This window comes from Cetorhinus maximus, unplaced genomic scaffold (assembly GCF_964194155.1).
Source record: "Cetorhinus maximus unplaced genomic scaffold, sCetMax3.hap1.1 HAP1_SCAFFOLD_2853, whole genome shotgun sequence".
In the NCBI taxonomy this organism is placed as follows: Eukaryota; Metazoa; Chordata; class Chondrichthyes; order Lamniformes; family Cetorhinidae; genus Cetorhinus; species Cetorhinus maximus.
In genome coordinates, this window is record NW_027598784.1 from 7,845 (window position 1) to 25,000 (window position 17,156).

Below are 17,156 nucleotides of genomic sequence, written 5' to 3' on the forward strand. Positions count from 1 at the left end.
AGGTTACGGTCGCTCCCTGATATTAAAGCCGATCGCCCCCTATTGCTCCACCCCCACTCCATCCTCCAACACGAGTGTGGAGAATGAGTCTGTTAAAAACTGCGCACACACACACATATATATATATAATATATATATATGTATATAGATAGATAGAAAGATAGATAGATAGATAGAGTGATAGATAGATAGATAGATAGATAGATAGATAGATAGATAGATAGATAGATAGATAGATAGATAGATAGATAGATAGATAGATAGATAGATAGATAGATAGATAGATAGATAGATAGATAGATAGATAGATAGATAGATAGATAGATAGATAGATAGATAGATAGATAGATAGATAGATAGATAGATAGATAGATCCTAAAAATATATATAGGATATCTATATAATATATTATATATGATAAATTATACAAATATTATATATATATAACCTCTATATTATAAAATGCACATATGTAATTATTCGAATTTGTGGTGCAATATTTAAAATTACACACACAATCAAACACTCATACGCATAGTCTCAAACACTCACTCTCTGTCACACACACAGGCACATATAGTCTTAAACACCCTCTCGTACACATAGCCTTAAACATTCTCTCTCTCCCCGAGACACACACACACACACACACACACACAGGCATGTAGTCTCAAACTCTCACTCTCTCTCACACATGCACACATACACACACGCGCAGGCACACACCCACACACACACACAGACGTGTGGTCTCAAACTCTCACTCTCCCTCTCTCTCTCTTTCTCTCACACACACACGCAGGCACACACACACACACAGACATGTAGTCTCAAACTCTCACTCTCTCTCTCCCTCTCTCTCACACACACGCAGGCACACACACACACACAGACATGTAGTCTCAAACTCTCACTCTCTCTCTCCCTCTCTCTCACACACACACAGGCACACACCCACACACACACACAGACATGTGGTCTCAAACTCTCACTCTCTCTCTCCCTCTCTCTCTCTCACACACACACACACACACAGACATGTGGTCTCAAACTCTCACTCTCTTTCTCACTCTCTCTCACGCACACACGCAGGCACACACCCACACACACACACACAGACATGTGGTCTCAAACTCTCACTCTCTCTCTCACACACATACACACACGCAGGCACACACCCACCCACCCACACACAGACATGTGGTCTCAAACTCTCACTCTCTCTCTCTCTCCCTCTCACACACACACACGCAGGCACACACCCACACACAGACATGTGGTCTCAAACTCTCACTCTCTCTCTCTCTCTCCCTCTCTCACACACACACGCAGGCACACACCCACACACAGACATGTGGTCTCAAACTCTCACTCTCTCTCTCACCCTCTCTCTCACACACACGCACACACACAGGCACACACCCGCACACAGACATGTGGTCTCAAACTCTCACTCTCTCTCTCTCACACACAAACACAAGCACACACTCACACACAGACATGCAGTCTCAAACAATCTCTCTCTCTCTCTCACACACATGCACCTAGTCTCAAACACACACACTCTGTCTCTCTCACTCGTATGTACACAGCCTCAAACACAAACCCTCTTTCACGTGCACACTCTGTCATGCACACCAACACATGCACACAGTCTCAAACATAGACACATACACAGTCAAACACTCACTCTCACACACAAATTCACAGCACAGGCACACACACAAAGTCACTTAATTACATGCACACAACACGATTACATACACAGGCTCAATCATGCATTCACACACAGGTAAAATCTCACACCCAGAGTCTCCAGCTCACAATACACTAACATGCACTCACATGAGCTCACACATATACAGCCACTATCTCAAACACACACACACACACACACAATAAAACTCTCTCTCTCACACACACACTCAATAATCCCCTTCTCTAATACACACACACACACTCAATAACGCCCTCGATCTCTCTCACACACACTCAATAAACCCCCCTCTCATCCACACACACACATACTCAATAACCCCACCTCTCTCTTACTCTCTCATACACACACACACACACTCAATAACGCCCTCGATCTCTCTCACACTCTCTCTCAATAAACCCCCCTCTCATACACACACACACACACTCAATAACCCCCCCTCTCATACACACACACACACACACTCAATAACCCCCCCTCTCATACACACACACACATACTCAATAACCCCACCTCTCTCTCACTCTCTCTCTCACACACACACACACTCTCAATAAACCCCCCTCTCATAAACACACACACACACACACTCAATAACCCCCCCTCTCATACATACACACATATACTCAATAACCCCACCTCTCTCTTACTCTCTCATACACACACACACACACACTCTCAATAAACCCCCCTCTCATAAACGCACACACACTCAATAACCCCACCTCTCTCTCACTCTCTCATACATACACACACATACTCAATAACCCCACCTCTCTCTCACTCTCTCATACACACACACACACACTCAATAAACCCCCCTCTCATAAACACACACACACACACACACACACATATTCAATAACCCCACCTCTCTCTCACTCTCTCTCACACACACACACACACTCAATAACCCCCCCTCTCATACATACACACACATACTCAATAACCCCACCTCTCTCTCACTCTCTCATACACACACACACACGCACACACTCAATAACCTCCCTCTCATTCACACACACACACTCGATATCCCCACCTCTCTCTCACTCTCTCTCTCTGAGACATATACACACACACACTCTCAATAACCCCCCACTCTCTCACACACACTCAATAACCACCCCCCTCATACACATACACTTAATAACCCTCTCTCTCATACACACACACACACACACTCGATATCCCCACCTCTCTCTCACTCTCTCTCTCTGAGACATATACACACACACACTCTCAATAACCCCCCTCTCTCTCACACACACTCAATAACCACCCCCCTCATACACATACACTTAATAACCCTCTCTCTCATACACACACACAATCAATAACTGTCTCTCACTCTCTCTCTCTCACACACACGCACACACTCAATAACCCTCCTCTGTCACACACACACGCTCAAACCCCCCTCTCTCTCACACACACCCACTCAATAATCCCTTCTCTCTCACACACACACTCAATAACTCTCTCTCTCTCATACACACACATACTCAATAACTCTCTCTCTCTCTCTCATACACACACATACTCAATAACTCTCTCTCTCTCTCATACACACAAACATACTCAATAATCTCATCTCTCTCTCACTCTCTCTCTCATACGCACGCACACACTCAATAACCCCACTTCTCTCTCACTCATACACATACACACGCATACACTCAATAACACCCCCCCTCTCATACACACACACACGCTCGATATCCCCACCTCTCTCTGACTTTCTCTCTCTGAGCCATATACACACACACACTCTCAAAACCCCCCTCTCTCTCACATACACACCCTCAATATCCCAATCTCTCTCTCTCACTCACAAACACACACGCTCAATAACCCCCCTCTCTCTCTCACACACACACCCTCAATATCCCAATCTCTCTCTCACTCACACACACACACGTTCAATAACCCCCCTCTCTCTCACACACACACACCCTCAATATCCCAATCTCTCTCTCTCACTCATACACACACGCTGAATAACCCCCCTCCCCCCTTTTCTCTTACACACACACACATTCAATAACTCTCTCTCACTCTCTCTCACACACAAACAAACTCAATAAACTCCCTTTGTCACACAGACACACATACACACACTCAATAACCCCCTGTCTCTCTCACACACACAAACTCAATAACCCCCCTCTCTCTCTCTCTCACACACACACACTCAATAACCCCCCCCCCCTTCTCTCTCACACACTCACACCCACTCAATAACCCTGTCTCTCTCTGACACACACACACTCTCAAAACCCCCCTCTCTCACACACACACACCCTCAATATCCCAATCTCTCTCTCACTCACACACACACACACACGCTGAATAACCCCTCCTTTCTCTTACACACACGCATTCAATAACTCTCTCTCACTCTCTCTCACACACACAAACAAACTCAATAAACCCCGTTTATCTCGCACACACACACACACACTCAATAACCCACCCTCTCTCTCTCTCTCTCACACACACACACACACATACACATTCAATAAACCCCCCTTTCTCTCTCACACACTCACACACACTCAATAACCCCCCCCTTCTCTCTCACACACTCACACACACTCAATAACCCACCCTCTCTCTCTCTCACTCTCTCTCACACACACAAACAAACTCAATAAACCCCCTTTGTCACACACACACACACACACACATTCAATAACTCCCTCTCTCTCTCTCTCTCTCACACACACACACACACAAACTCAATAACCCCCCCTCTCTCTCACATACACACACACTCAATAACCCCCCCTTCTCTCTCACACACTCAATAACACCCCCCTCACACACACACATATACACTTAATAAACCCCCCTCTCTCTCTCACACACACACTCAATAACACCCCCCCTCTCATACACACACACGCGCTCGATATCCCCACCTCTCTCTGACTTTCTCTCTCTGAGCCATATGCACACACACACTCTCAAAACTCCCCTCTCTCTCTCACACACACTCACACTCAATAACCCCCCCTCTCTCTCACTCACACACACACACGCTCAATAACCCCATTCTCTCTCTCTCCCCCACACACACACACATTCAATAACTCTCTCTCACTCTCTCTCTCACACACAAACACACTGAAAAACCCCCCTCTCTATCTGTCTCTCTCTCTCACACACACTCTCAAAACCCCCTCTCTCTCACACACAGTCACACTCAATAACCCCCCCTCTCTCTCTCACACACACACACACACTCAATAATCCCCCCTCTCTCTCTCTCACACACACACACACACTCAATAACTCTCTCTCATACACACAAACAGAAACACACTCAATAACTCTCTCTCATACACACACACTCAATAACTCTCTCTCATACACACAAACAGAAACACACTCAATAACTCTCTCTCTCATACACACACACACTCAATAACTCTCTCTCTCATACACACACACAATATCCCCATCCCTCTCTCTTACACACACACATACACACTCAATAAACCCCCTCTCTCTCACACACACACTCAAAAACTCTCTCTCTCTCACACACACACACACTCAATAACTCTTTCTCTCATACACACACACACACACACTCAATAGCTCTCTCTCTCATACACGCACACACACTCAATAACTCTCTCTCTTATACACACACTCAATATCCCCATCTCTCATACACACACACACACACGATCATCGGTTTAATGACACCAACAGACTGGCGTTTTCGTGCACCCCCCTCTCTTCAACACGACGGGCGTCATTATCTCTGGTCAGTCTTTATTTTTATTGATTGATTGATTGATTGATTGATTGATTGATCTTTTAAAATTGAATTTTTGTCACGTCTCGAAAAACGTCCAGAACAAAGGTCCCCTGGAAGGCGGGCAGAGGGCTCTTATTTCGTCGTGTGTGTATATATATATATATATATTCTTTAATTCATTTACGAAACGAAAATAAGACATTACATTTTTTATGGCACGTATAATAAGTTAAACGTTTAACAAGTGGATTAAACTACACACCCACATGCACACACACACCCACCCACACACACACACACAAGGACTTGAAGTCATTTTGTACACGCCTATCCTTAACATTGAACATAGAGTTACCCAAACAGGATAGGCTCATTTGATACAACATTCTCTCTCTCTTTCTCTCTCTCTCTCTCCATCTCAGTGCAAACAAATGAATAAACAATCGTTCTGTCAGCTTCCACGAGAGCCTTTCCCTCGCTATTATTATTATTATTATCATCATTATTTTTATTTTTTTTTAATTTAAATAAAGTTCAGGGTGGGGTGGGGGACTGGGAAATGTTAAAGTTGCTGGTCCGGCCCCCGGACGCGGCTCTCGCGGCTCAGCTTCTTGAGTTTCATGCGGCGGTTTTGGAACCAGACCTTGACCTGTCGGTCGGTCAGGTCGATGCTCCGGCTGATCTCCAGGCGGCGCTCGCGGGTCAGGTACATGTTGAAGAGGAACTCCTTCTCCAGCTCCAGCGTCTGGTGCTTGCTGTAAGGGCAGCGCTTCTTCCGGCCGCTCTTGGCCGTCAGCCAGTTGCCGCCCGCGCCCTCGCCCTTGATCTTCCCTGCGGAGAGCACCAGGAGTCGGTGGTCACGTTTCAAAATAAAATGAAAATGGTTTTGCCCCTGGGGGCGTGCGGTTATGCGTTCCCCCCGCCATCCCCTCCCTCTCCCTCCCTCTCACCCTCCCTCCCTCTCACCCTCCCGCCCTCTCACCCTCCCTCCCTCTCACCATCCCTCCCTCTTTCCCTCCCTCCCTCCCTCCCTCTCTCCCTCCCTCTCTCCCTCCCTCTCCCTCCCTCCCTCCCTCCCTCCCTCTCACCCTCCCGCCCTCTCACCCTCCCTCCCGCTCATCCTCCCTCCCTCCCTCCCTCTCATCCTCCCTCCCTCCCTCTCATCCTCCCTCCCTCTCACACTCCTTCCCTCTCACCATCCCTTTTCCTCTCCCTCTCTCCCTCTCCCTCCCTCCCTCCCACTCTCTCCCTCCCTCCCTCCCTCCCACTCTCTCCCTCCCTCCCTCCCTCCCACCCTCTCCCTCCCTCCCTCTCTCGCACTCTCCCTCCCTCCCTCCCTCTCACTCTCTCCCTCCCTCCCTCTCACTCTCTCCCTCCCTCTCTCTTCCCCTCCCTCTCTCACTCTCCCTCCTTCTCTCACTCTCCCTCCCTCTCTCACTCTCCCCCTCCCTCTCTCACTCTCCCCCTCCCTCTCTCACTCTCCCCCTCCCTCTCTCACTCTCCCCCTCTCTCTCCCTCCCTCTCTCCCTCCCTCTCTCCCTCCCTCTCTCCCTTCCTCTCTCCCTTCCTCTCTCCCTTCCTCTCTCTCTCACTCTCTCCCTCCCTCTCTCACACTCTTTCCCTCCCTCTCTTACTCACTGTCTCCCTCCCTCTCTCACTCACTCTCTCTCTCACTCCCTCTTCCTCCCTCTCTCACTCCCCCTCCCTCTCTCACCCTCTCTTCCACCTCTCTCTCTCTCCTTCCCTCCCTTTCTCTCTCACACTCTCCCTCCCTCTCTTACTTTCTCCCTCCCTCTCTCTCACACTTTCCCTCCCTCCCTCTCTCTCTCTCTCTTTCCCTCCCTCTCTCAGCCCAGCTCTGAGCGGGGCACGGGCAGAGAAAGAGGGGGAAAGTCGTGGACAGGATAGGGGGTGGGCCATTTGGGGCTGAGATGAGGAGAAACACCTTCACTCAGAGGGCGGTGAACCTGTGGAATTCTCTACCTCAGGAAGCTGTGGAGGTCCCGGTCACTGAATATATTCAGGAAGGAAATAGATAGACCATAGATGGATGTGGGCGTCGCTGGCTAGGCCAGCATTTATTGCCCATCCCCAATCGCCCTGGTTCAGAGGGCATTTTAAGAGTCATCTACATTGTTGTGTGTCTGGAGTCACGTGTCGGGCCAGACCGGGTAAGGACGGCAGATTTCCTTCCCTAAAGGCCCATTGATCTATGTTCCTACATTTCCCAACTGCGCGCCCCCCTCCCATTCATCGCCCGTTCAAACGCGAGTTAAGCGCCAATTCTAGTTAACATTTAGCCCTGCAATTAGCCAACTGTTAAACCTGAGCGAGAGGGGGAGCGGGACACGGACAGAGAAAGCGGGGAAAGAAATGGACAGAGAGAGAGAAAGAGAGAGAGAAACGGGTGGAGAGAGAGAGAGAGAGAGACGCGGGAGGGCGAGGGAAGATAGAAATTGGAGTTGAGGTTAATCACTCCGGTGTCCGAGGCCTAAAGCGATTAAATAGTCTGTCATTTCCATCTGCAGGGAGGGATAGACAGAGACAGGCGGAATGTAGACAGGTCGAGACAGATAGAGACAGAGTGTGGATAGTATAATGGACAGACATAAATTGATTCTAAAAAATAGATTGATTAATGGATAGAGAGATAGATAGAGAGAGAGAGACAGACAGACAGACAGATAGATGGATAGACATATATAGATAGATATAGCTGGTAGATAGATAGATGGATATATAGACAGACAGGCAGATGGATAGATAGATAGTTGGTAGATAGATAGAAGAATGAATAGACAGACAGATAGATGGATAGGTAGATAGATTGATAGATTGATAGATATAGATAGAAGGATAGATAGATATATAGATGGATGGATGGATAGATGGTTAGACAGATAGATAGATAGGTAGATAGGTAGATACATTGATAGATATAGATAGATATAGATAGAAGGATAGATAGATAGATGTATAGATGGATGGATGGATAGACAGATAGATAGATAGACAGATAGATAGATAAGTAGATAGGTAGATAGATATAGATAGATAGATAGATAGATAGATAGATAGATAGATAGATAGATAGATAGATAGATAGATAGATAGATAGATAGATAGATAGATAGATAGATAGATAGATAGATAGATAGATAGATAGATAGATAGATAGATAGATAGATAGATAGATAGATAGATAGATAGATAGATAGATAGATAGATAGATAGACAGACAGATATATAGATGGATGGATGGATAGATGGATAGACAGATAGATAAATCTAGATAGATAGATAGATAGATATAGATGGCTGATCGATAGACAGATAGACAGATAGATAGATAGATAGATAGATAGATAGATAGATAGATAGATAGATAGATAGATAGATAGATAGATAGATAGATAGATAGATAGATAGATCTAGATAGAAGGATAGATAGATAGATAGATAGATAGATAGATAGATAGATAGATAGATAGATAGATAGATAGATAGATAGATAGATAGATAGATAGATAGATAGATAGATAGATAGATAGATAGATAGATAGATAGATGGATAGATGGATAGACAGATATAGATAGATAGATATAGATGAATGGATAGATGGACAGATATAGATAGATAGATATAGATGGATGACTAGATAGACAGATATAGATAGATAAATTGATGGATAGATAGACCAATGTAGATAGATATAGATGGATGGATAGACAGACAGATAGATAGATAGACAGACAGATAGATGGATAGACAGATATAGATAGATAGATAGATAAATTGATAGATAGATAGACCAATGTAGGTAGATATAAATGGATGGATAGATAGACAGATAGATAGATAGACAGATATAGATGGATGGATAGATGGACAGATAGATAGATAAATAGATAGATAGACAGATATAGATTGATATAGATGGATGGATAGATAGACAGACAGATAGATAGACAGATAGATGGATAGGCATTTTAAGCTGATACACTCGAGAAAAAAATAAGGTAATACCGATAGCACGTGAGTGAGATCACAAAATGTTCAACTTTCAGCTAAATGTAAAAGTTGGGTGGAAAGTGGACTTGGGGTGTTTGTTATTTAAAGTAAATTTCCCTACAAATTGCAACTGAAATACTCGCTGCTTCTCTGTGATCCTCCCACGAATCAACCCCCACGTTCTCACCTCCCGTCCACCACCCCCCTCCTCCCTCCCACCTCCCGTCCACCACCCCCCCCTCCTCCCTCTCACCTCCCGTCCACCACCCCCCCTCCTCCCTCTCACCTCCCGTCCACCACCACCCCCTCCTCCCTCCCACCTCCCGTCCACCACCCCCCCCTCCTCCCTCCCACCTCCCGTCCACCACCCCCCTCCTCCCTCTCACCTCCCGTCCACCACCCCCCCTCCTCCCTCTCACCTCCCGTCCACCACCCCCCCCTCCTCCCTCCCACCTCCCGTCCACCACCCCCCCCTCCTCCCTCCCACCTCCCGTCCACCACCCCCTTCCTCCCTCTCACCTCCCGTCCACCACCACCCCCCCTCGCTCCCACCTCCCGTCCACCACCCCCCCTCCTCCCTCTCACCTCCCGTCCACCACCCCCCCTCCTCGCTCCCACCTCCCGTCCACCACCCCCCCTCCTCCCTCCCACCTCCCGTCCACCACCCCCCCCTCCTCCCTCCCACCTCCCGTCCACCACCCCCTTCCTCCCTCTCACCTCCCGTCCACCACCACCCCCCCTCGCTCCCACCTCCCGTCCACCACCCCCCCCTCCTCCCTCTCACCTCCCGTCCACCACCCCCCCTCCTCGCTCCCACCTCCCGTCCACCACCCCCCTTCCTCGCTCTCACCTCCTGTCCACACCTCCCCTCCTCCCTCCCACCTCCCGTCCACCACCCCCACCCCCTCGCTCCCACCTCCCGTCCACCACCCCCCCACTCCCAACCTCGCCACCCATCCCGCCGAGTTTAATTTGTTAGTGTTGACGTGGAGAGAGAGGGAGAGAGGTGATTTTTACTTTCTCTGTCCGTTCTCTGTCTCAGATTAAAGGATAAATATTGACTAGGGGCCGGTTGGGAACCGGATGGCCACGAGATTGCATTTTTACAACAAAAAATAAAGTGTGTGTGAGTGTGTGTGTGTGTGTTTGTATGTGTGAGAAAGAGAGAGAGTGTGTATATGTGTGTGAGTGTGTGTGTGTGAGAGAAAATGTATGTGTGTGTGTGTTTGTATGTGTGAGAGAGTGTGTGTCTGTGTGAGTCTCTGTGTATGTGTGTGTGTGTATGTGTGTGTGAGAGAGAGAAAATGTATGTGTGTGTGTGAGAGAGAGAGAATGTGTGTGTGTGAGTGTGTGTGTGTGAGTGAGTGTGTGTGTGAGTGTGTGAGAGAGTGTGTGTGTGTGTGTGCGTGTATGTGAGTGTGTGAGAGTGTGTGTGTGTGCGTGTGTGTATGTGTGTGTGTGTGTGTGTATGTGAATGTGTGAGAGAGTGTGTGTGTATGTGAGTGTGTGAGAGTGTATGTGAGTGTGTGAGAGAGTGTTTGTGTGTGTATGTGAGTGAGTGTGTGAGAGAGTGTGTGTGTGTATTTAAGTGTGTGAGAGAGTGTTTGTGTGTGTATTTGAGTGTGTTTGAGAGTGTATGTGAGTGTGTGAGAGAGTGTGTGTGTATGTGAGTGTGTGAGAGTGTATGTGTGTGTGAGAGAGTGTGTGTGTGTATGTGAGTGTGTGAGAGAGTGTTTGTGTGTGTATGTGAGTGTGTGAGAGTGTGTGTGTGTATTTGAGTGTGTATGTGAGTGTGTGAGAGAGTGTTTGTGTGTGTATGTGAGTGTGTGAGAGAGTGTGTGTGTGTATTTAAGTGTGTGAGAGAGTGTTTGTGTGTGTATGTGAGTGTGTGAGTGTGTATGTGAGTGTGTGAGAGAGTGTTTGTGTGTGTATGTGAGTGTGTGAGAGTGTGTGTGTGTGTATTTGAGTGTGTGAGAGAGTGCTTGTGTGTGTATGTGTGTGTGAGAGTGTATGTGAGTGTGTGAGAGTGTTTGTGTGTGTATGTGAGTGTGTGGGAGTGTATGTGTGTGTATGTGAGTGTGTGAGAGTGTGTGAGAGTGTGTGAGAGTGTATGTGAGTGTGTGAGAGAGTGTGTGTGTGTATTTGAGTGTGTGAGAGAGTGCTTGTGTGTGTATGTGTGTGTGAGAGTGTATGTGAGTGTGTGAGAGTGTTTGTGTGTGTATGTGAGTGTGTGGGAGTGTATGTGTGTGTATGTGAGTGTGTGAGAGTGTGTGAGAGTGTGTGAGAGTGTATGTGAGTGTGTGAGAGTGTATGTGAGTGTGTGAGAGAGTGTGTGTGTGTATTTGAGTGTGTGAGAGAGTGCTTGTGTGTGTATGTGTGTGTGAGAGTGTATGTGAGTGTGTGAGAGTGTTTGTGTGTGTATGTGAGTGTGTGGGAGTGTATGTGTGTGTATGTGAGTGTGTGAGAGTGTGTGAGAGTGTGTGAGAGTGTATGTGAGTGTGTGAGAGTGTATGTGAGTGTGTGAGAGAGTGTATGTGAGTGTATGTGGTGTGTGAGAGTGTATGTGAGTGTATGTGAGTGTCGAGAGTGTATGTGAGTGAGTGTGTGCGTGTGAACAGTGCAATGCACGCCCTTAAAGAAATAACACTCCAGTGCAACTGTCGAGATCTCGCCTTCTCTCCCAAAGGCGGCTGGGCCGCGATCGGAAATGGAAAGTTTACACTTGACCGGGACTATCGAACCGACGCCGGAGCTTTCTGTGTGTGTGTGTGTGTGTGTGTGTTGCGTATGTTTTAATCTCCTTGCTGTTTTGCGGTCAACTGAGGATTTAACGTCAACTCCACACGAAGAATTCTCTTTCTGCCTAACTCTCTCTCTCTCTCTGTCTGTCTCTCTCTCTCAGTCTCTCTCTCTGTCTATCTGTCTCTCTCTCTGTCTCTCTCTCTGTCTCTCTCTCGCTCTGTCTCTCTCTCTCGCTCTGTCTCTCTCTCTCCCTCTCTGTCTGTGTCTCTCTCTCCCTCTCTGTCTCTCTCTCTCCCTCTCTCTCTCTCTCTCTCGCTCTGTCTGTCTCTCTCTCTGTCTCTCTCTCTCGCTCTGTCTCTCTGTCGCTCTCTGTCTCTCTCACTCTGTCTCTCTCCCTCTCTGTCTCTCTCTCTCTCCCTCTCTGTCTCTCTCTCTGTCTCTGTACCTATGTATATATATATATATATAAAATACACGAGTTACGCTCCTGCCTCTTACTCCCACTGAATTTGCTGATTTTTAAGTTCTGTCCTGAACTCATTTTGTCCCCCCGCAATCAATATGAACAGCAAAAACTGGCGTAGGGCAAATATATATATATATATCTAAAAAAAAATACTGCCCAGGGAACCGATAAATTTCAACACCATGAAATGATTTTTTTTCCCCCTAAAAAACATATATATATTAAATTGCAATCAAATAGAAACGGGGAACCGCTGTAGAATTTACAGGCCGCGCTGCATTTGTCTGCATCGTTCTCGCACACCATTCAACAACCGTCTCGAATCATTTCTCCAGGTGTATGTTAAGTGGCGAGGGATATTTTGGGGATCTGTGTTTTTTTAATTTAAAATTCTAGTCGCATTTATTCGTGAGGGTGCATTTGCAGATGCGGTTAGTGCCCTAAGGAGCGCGTTCGTTCGGCGCGGCGTCTCAGTCCCTATAGATTGTGGGAGCTCAAGGATTCTCTTGTTTTTAGGAACATTTTTGTGTGTGTGTGTGTGTGTGTGTTTTTGTGTGTGTGCTTTTATATGTATTTGTGTGTGTGTGTTTTTTGTGTGTGTGGATGAGTAGGTTTTTTCGTGCGTGCCTGTGTGTTTTTGAGTGTGAGTAGGTGTTTTTGTGGCTGCCTGTGTGTGTTTTTGTGTCTGTTATTGTGTACGTATCTTTGTGCTTTTGTGTGTGTGTGTTTGTGTACGTGTGCACGTGTGTATTTGTGTGCGGGCGTGTTTCGTGAGTGTTTTTGAGTGTTTGTGTGTGTGTGTGTGTGTGTGTTTTGCGTGTGCGTGTGTTGTGTGCTTTTGTGTGTGTTTGTGCGTGAGCGTGCTTTTGTGTGTGTCTGCGATTTTGCGTGTGCATGTGTTTTTGTGTATGTGTCTGTGTGCTTTTGTGTGTGTTTTTGTGTGTGAGTGAGAGTGTGTTTTTGTGTGTGTCTGCATTTTTGTGTGTGTCTATGTGTTTGATGTGCATGTGTGTGTTTTTTGTGTATGTGTCTGTGTGCTTTTGTGCGTGTTTTTGTATGTGTGTGTTTTTGTGTGTGTCTGTGTGCTTTCGTGCGAGTTTTTGTGTGTGAGTGTGTGTGTTTTTGTGTGTGTCTGCATTTTTGTGTGCCTATGTGTTTTATGTGTGTGTGTGTGTTTTTGTGTATGTGTCTGTGCTTTTGTGCGTGTTTCTGTGTGTGTGTGTGTGCTTTTGTGGGTGTTTTTGTGTGTGTGTGTGTGCTTTTGTGGGTGTTTTTGTGTATGTGTCTGTGTGCTTTTGTGCGTGTTTTTGTACGTGTGTGTGTGCTTTTGTGGGTGTCTGAGTTTTTGTGTGTGTTTGCGTGTATGTGTGCGTGTTTTTGTGTATGTGTGTGTGTATTTTTGTGGGTGTTTGTGTGTGTGTGTGTTTTTGTGGGTGTCTGAGTTTTTGTGTGTGTTTGCGTGTGTTTGTGTGTGTGTGTTTGCGTGTGTGTGTGTGTGTGTTAGGGTTTGTGTGTGTGTTAGGAGGGGTTAGGGAGGATAACATTTTTCAGATTTTAAATTCAGAATTTATGTCTCTGAAGCTCCCTTGGTGAGTTTTGGACAGTCGAAGGCTACAGTTTATTTTAATGTGGTTCAGATATATATATATATATTTGTGTGTGTGTATATATATACGTATATATATATATATATACACACTCGCGGGTTAATCAAAGAGATCGAAATTCAAATTAAAGAGAGGGAGAGGAATGAGACAGAGAGAGAGAGAGAGATAAACAGAAAACCATTTACACTATGACCTTGAAAGTGAAATCAAACGGATTCTCTCTCTCTCACTCTCCCTCTCTCTCTCTGTCTCTCTCTCTCTCTCTGTCTCTCTCTGTCTCTCTGTCTCTCTCTCTCTGTCTCTGTCTCTGTCTCTCTGTCTCTCTCTGTCTCTCTCTCTCTCTCTGTCTCTCTCTGTCTCTCTGTCTCTCTCTCTCTCTCTGTCTCTCTCTCTCTCTCTCCGTCTCTCCCTCTCTCTCTCTCCCTGTCTCTCCCTCTCTCTCTGGCGCCTTAACGGATATTTTCGTTTCATTTTTTAATTGCAATTGTGGATTTTTTTTTAAACACTGAATTCATACCAAAGCCCCCACCCGTCTCCTCCCCTCCCCCCATCCCCCAACCCCACCTCACCTCAGTTTTTACCTTTAAGTTCATTATCTGAGGTTTCCGAAGCCGGTTCGGGTTCTTCGGTAGTCAACGTCTCCGCTGTCTCTTCCCCGGCGCCCGGTGTCTCCGGATCCGCCGCCGCCGCCGCTCTCGCCGGCTCGGCGGGGTCTTGCGAGCCGCCGGTCTCGCCCTTACCGGGCTGGGGGTTGTCGGTAAAAACCTCCGAAGGGCCGCCGCCGCCGCTTCCCGCTCGGCCTCCCGCGGCGCCGCCCTGCTCCGGTCTGGCATCAACGCCAAGGCTGGACGCCGGCTGGAAGGCAGGAGCGTAGCGGCCGTCCGCTCGGCCGGGGGGCGGGAGAGCGGCGTAACCCGGGCCGACTCGGAAGTAACCGGGCACCGGGATTTCGCCGTCGGCGGGCGCGGGGTCCGTCGCCGGGCGGCGGAAGGGCGCGCCTCCCGCCGCCGCCGCCGCCCGCTTGCCCGCGCCTTCCGCACCGGCGTAAGTGCAGCGCAAGCTCTCCTCCTGGGCGGCGGGGGCGGCGGCGGCGGCGGCGGGGGCGTGGAACGAGCAGGGTTTGAGGGACCTGACCACGGGTTGGTCGATCCGGTAGCCCCTGGCGACGTCAGACCAGCCCTCGAGCTGGGAGCGGTAAGGGTAAGGGCCGGCCAGGCTGCTGACCTCGCCCCGCTTGGACAGGCCGGAGAGCAGGGGGCAGCGGCGGACCCCACAGCCGAACTCCCCGCCCGCCGCCGCCAGGTACGAGCCCGCGCAGCCGGCGGCACTCTCGCCCCTGCAGAGGCCGGGCAAAGGGTCCATCATGTAAGCGTGGGTCACCGCCTCATCGGGGCATGACATTTTCAGGCAGACCTGCAGCTCCTGTGGGCTGACATCTTCCCAGAACCGGTGGGTGGGGGTTGGGGGGTGGGGGGGAAGGGAAGGGAAGGGGGGAGAGGTTAGTGGGGAAGGGGTGGGGAGGAGGGGGGCAAAAATAAATAAGCAACAGAATATTATAGATGCATCTTTTTTCACTTAGGGTGGAGGAGGGGTGGGGGGTGGTTGGGTTTGGTTGAGGAGAGAGGGGAGGGGGGGTGAGGAGGAGGAGGAGGATGGTGATGGGACGGGGGAGGGGGGGGGTGGGGCATGTGGGGAGGAAGTTGGACGCGGCAGGGCGCCCCCACGTGCGGAGGCAGACCAATGAAAGCTGAAAGTGGCCTTGACGCTTGGAGCCCTAGTGACGTCACTTGGGTCAAGGTGGCTGGGCGCCAAGCCCGGGGACGGTGGAGTAAGGGCGGCATCTAGCGGGGAGGGCGGGGAAGTGCGGGCCCCAGGCCCGAAAGGCTTTCAACAGCCGTGCTCCAACTACAAACACACACACACATATTTATACATATATATATATATATATATGCACACACTCAAAACAGAACAGAGGCACTTTGTACTACTGCTGCCTCTACCTGTCCTGTCTTCTAATTTAAATCTGACTCTGGAAACTCAAACTAAACCAATTAAAAAAAAGAAATCTGGTATTTATATAGATATATACATATCTATCTATCTATCTATCTATCTATCTATCTATCTATCTATCTATCTATCTATCTATCTATCTATCTATCTATCTATCTATCTATCTATCTATCTATCTATCTATCTATCTATCTATATACACACACACATATTTATACATATATATGTAATGTCTCGGGGTGGATTGGGAATGGGGCAACTTGGAGACGAACGAATGTTTATGTTTTAATAATCAAAGTTTATTTATTTTCTCCCCCACCCCCACCAAAAAAAATAATAATAATAATCCTGTTGTCCGGGAGATTTCCCTGAATGTTTGAAGGAGTGTCTGTTGCGTGTGTCTTGTGTGTGTGTCTGTGTTTGTGTCTGTGTTTGTGTGTGTGGTTGTTTCATTTTGTTTTTTTGTCGAAACGAATTAAAATATCTTTTAAAAGTCTTCACCCCCTCCCCCAAACCACCCCCAACTTTGACTGTTCGAGAAGGACTCGCAGGCCCAGTATAGAAAAGACACAAGAGTTTGCGGCTTATGTGCGCTTTCTATGTATGTATGTATTTATTTATCTGTTTATAAGCCATGTATGTGTGTGTGTGTGTGTGTGTGTGTGACTTGAAGCACTGGGAGCCGAACCCTCTTCCCCACCCCAGCACCCCCTGCCCAAACTCAAAACCAATTCGCTTTCTGAGCCGCCCACTCTCTGCTTTCAATTCTGTCCATTTTATTTTAAATCGGACGGCATAAAACCAGCTTTAAGTTTATAATT

The 17,156-nt window shown here is 47.7% G+C and overlaps 1 protein-coding gene across 1 annotated transcript; it reads right to left on the reverse strand.

Moving 5' to 3' along the window:
• Positions 1–6,026: 6,026 nt before the first annotated feature.
• LOC144677674 (homeobox protein Hox-C10-like) lies at positions 6,027–15,720 on the reverse strand. The gene is given in 3 exon segments (XM_078537703.1): positions 6,027–6,074; positions 6,076–6,323; positions 14,901–15,720. Coding segments are annotated over 3 exon segments (1,116 nt in total).
• Between the last annotated feature and the right edge of the window lie 1,436 nt (positions 15,721–17,156).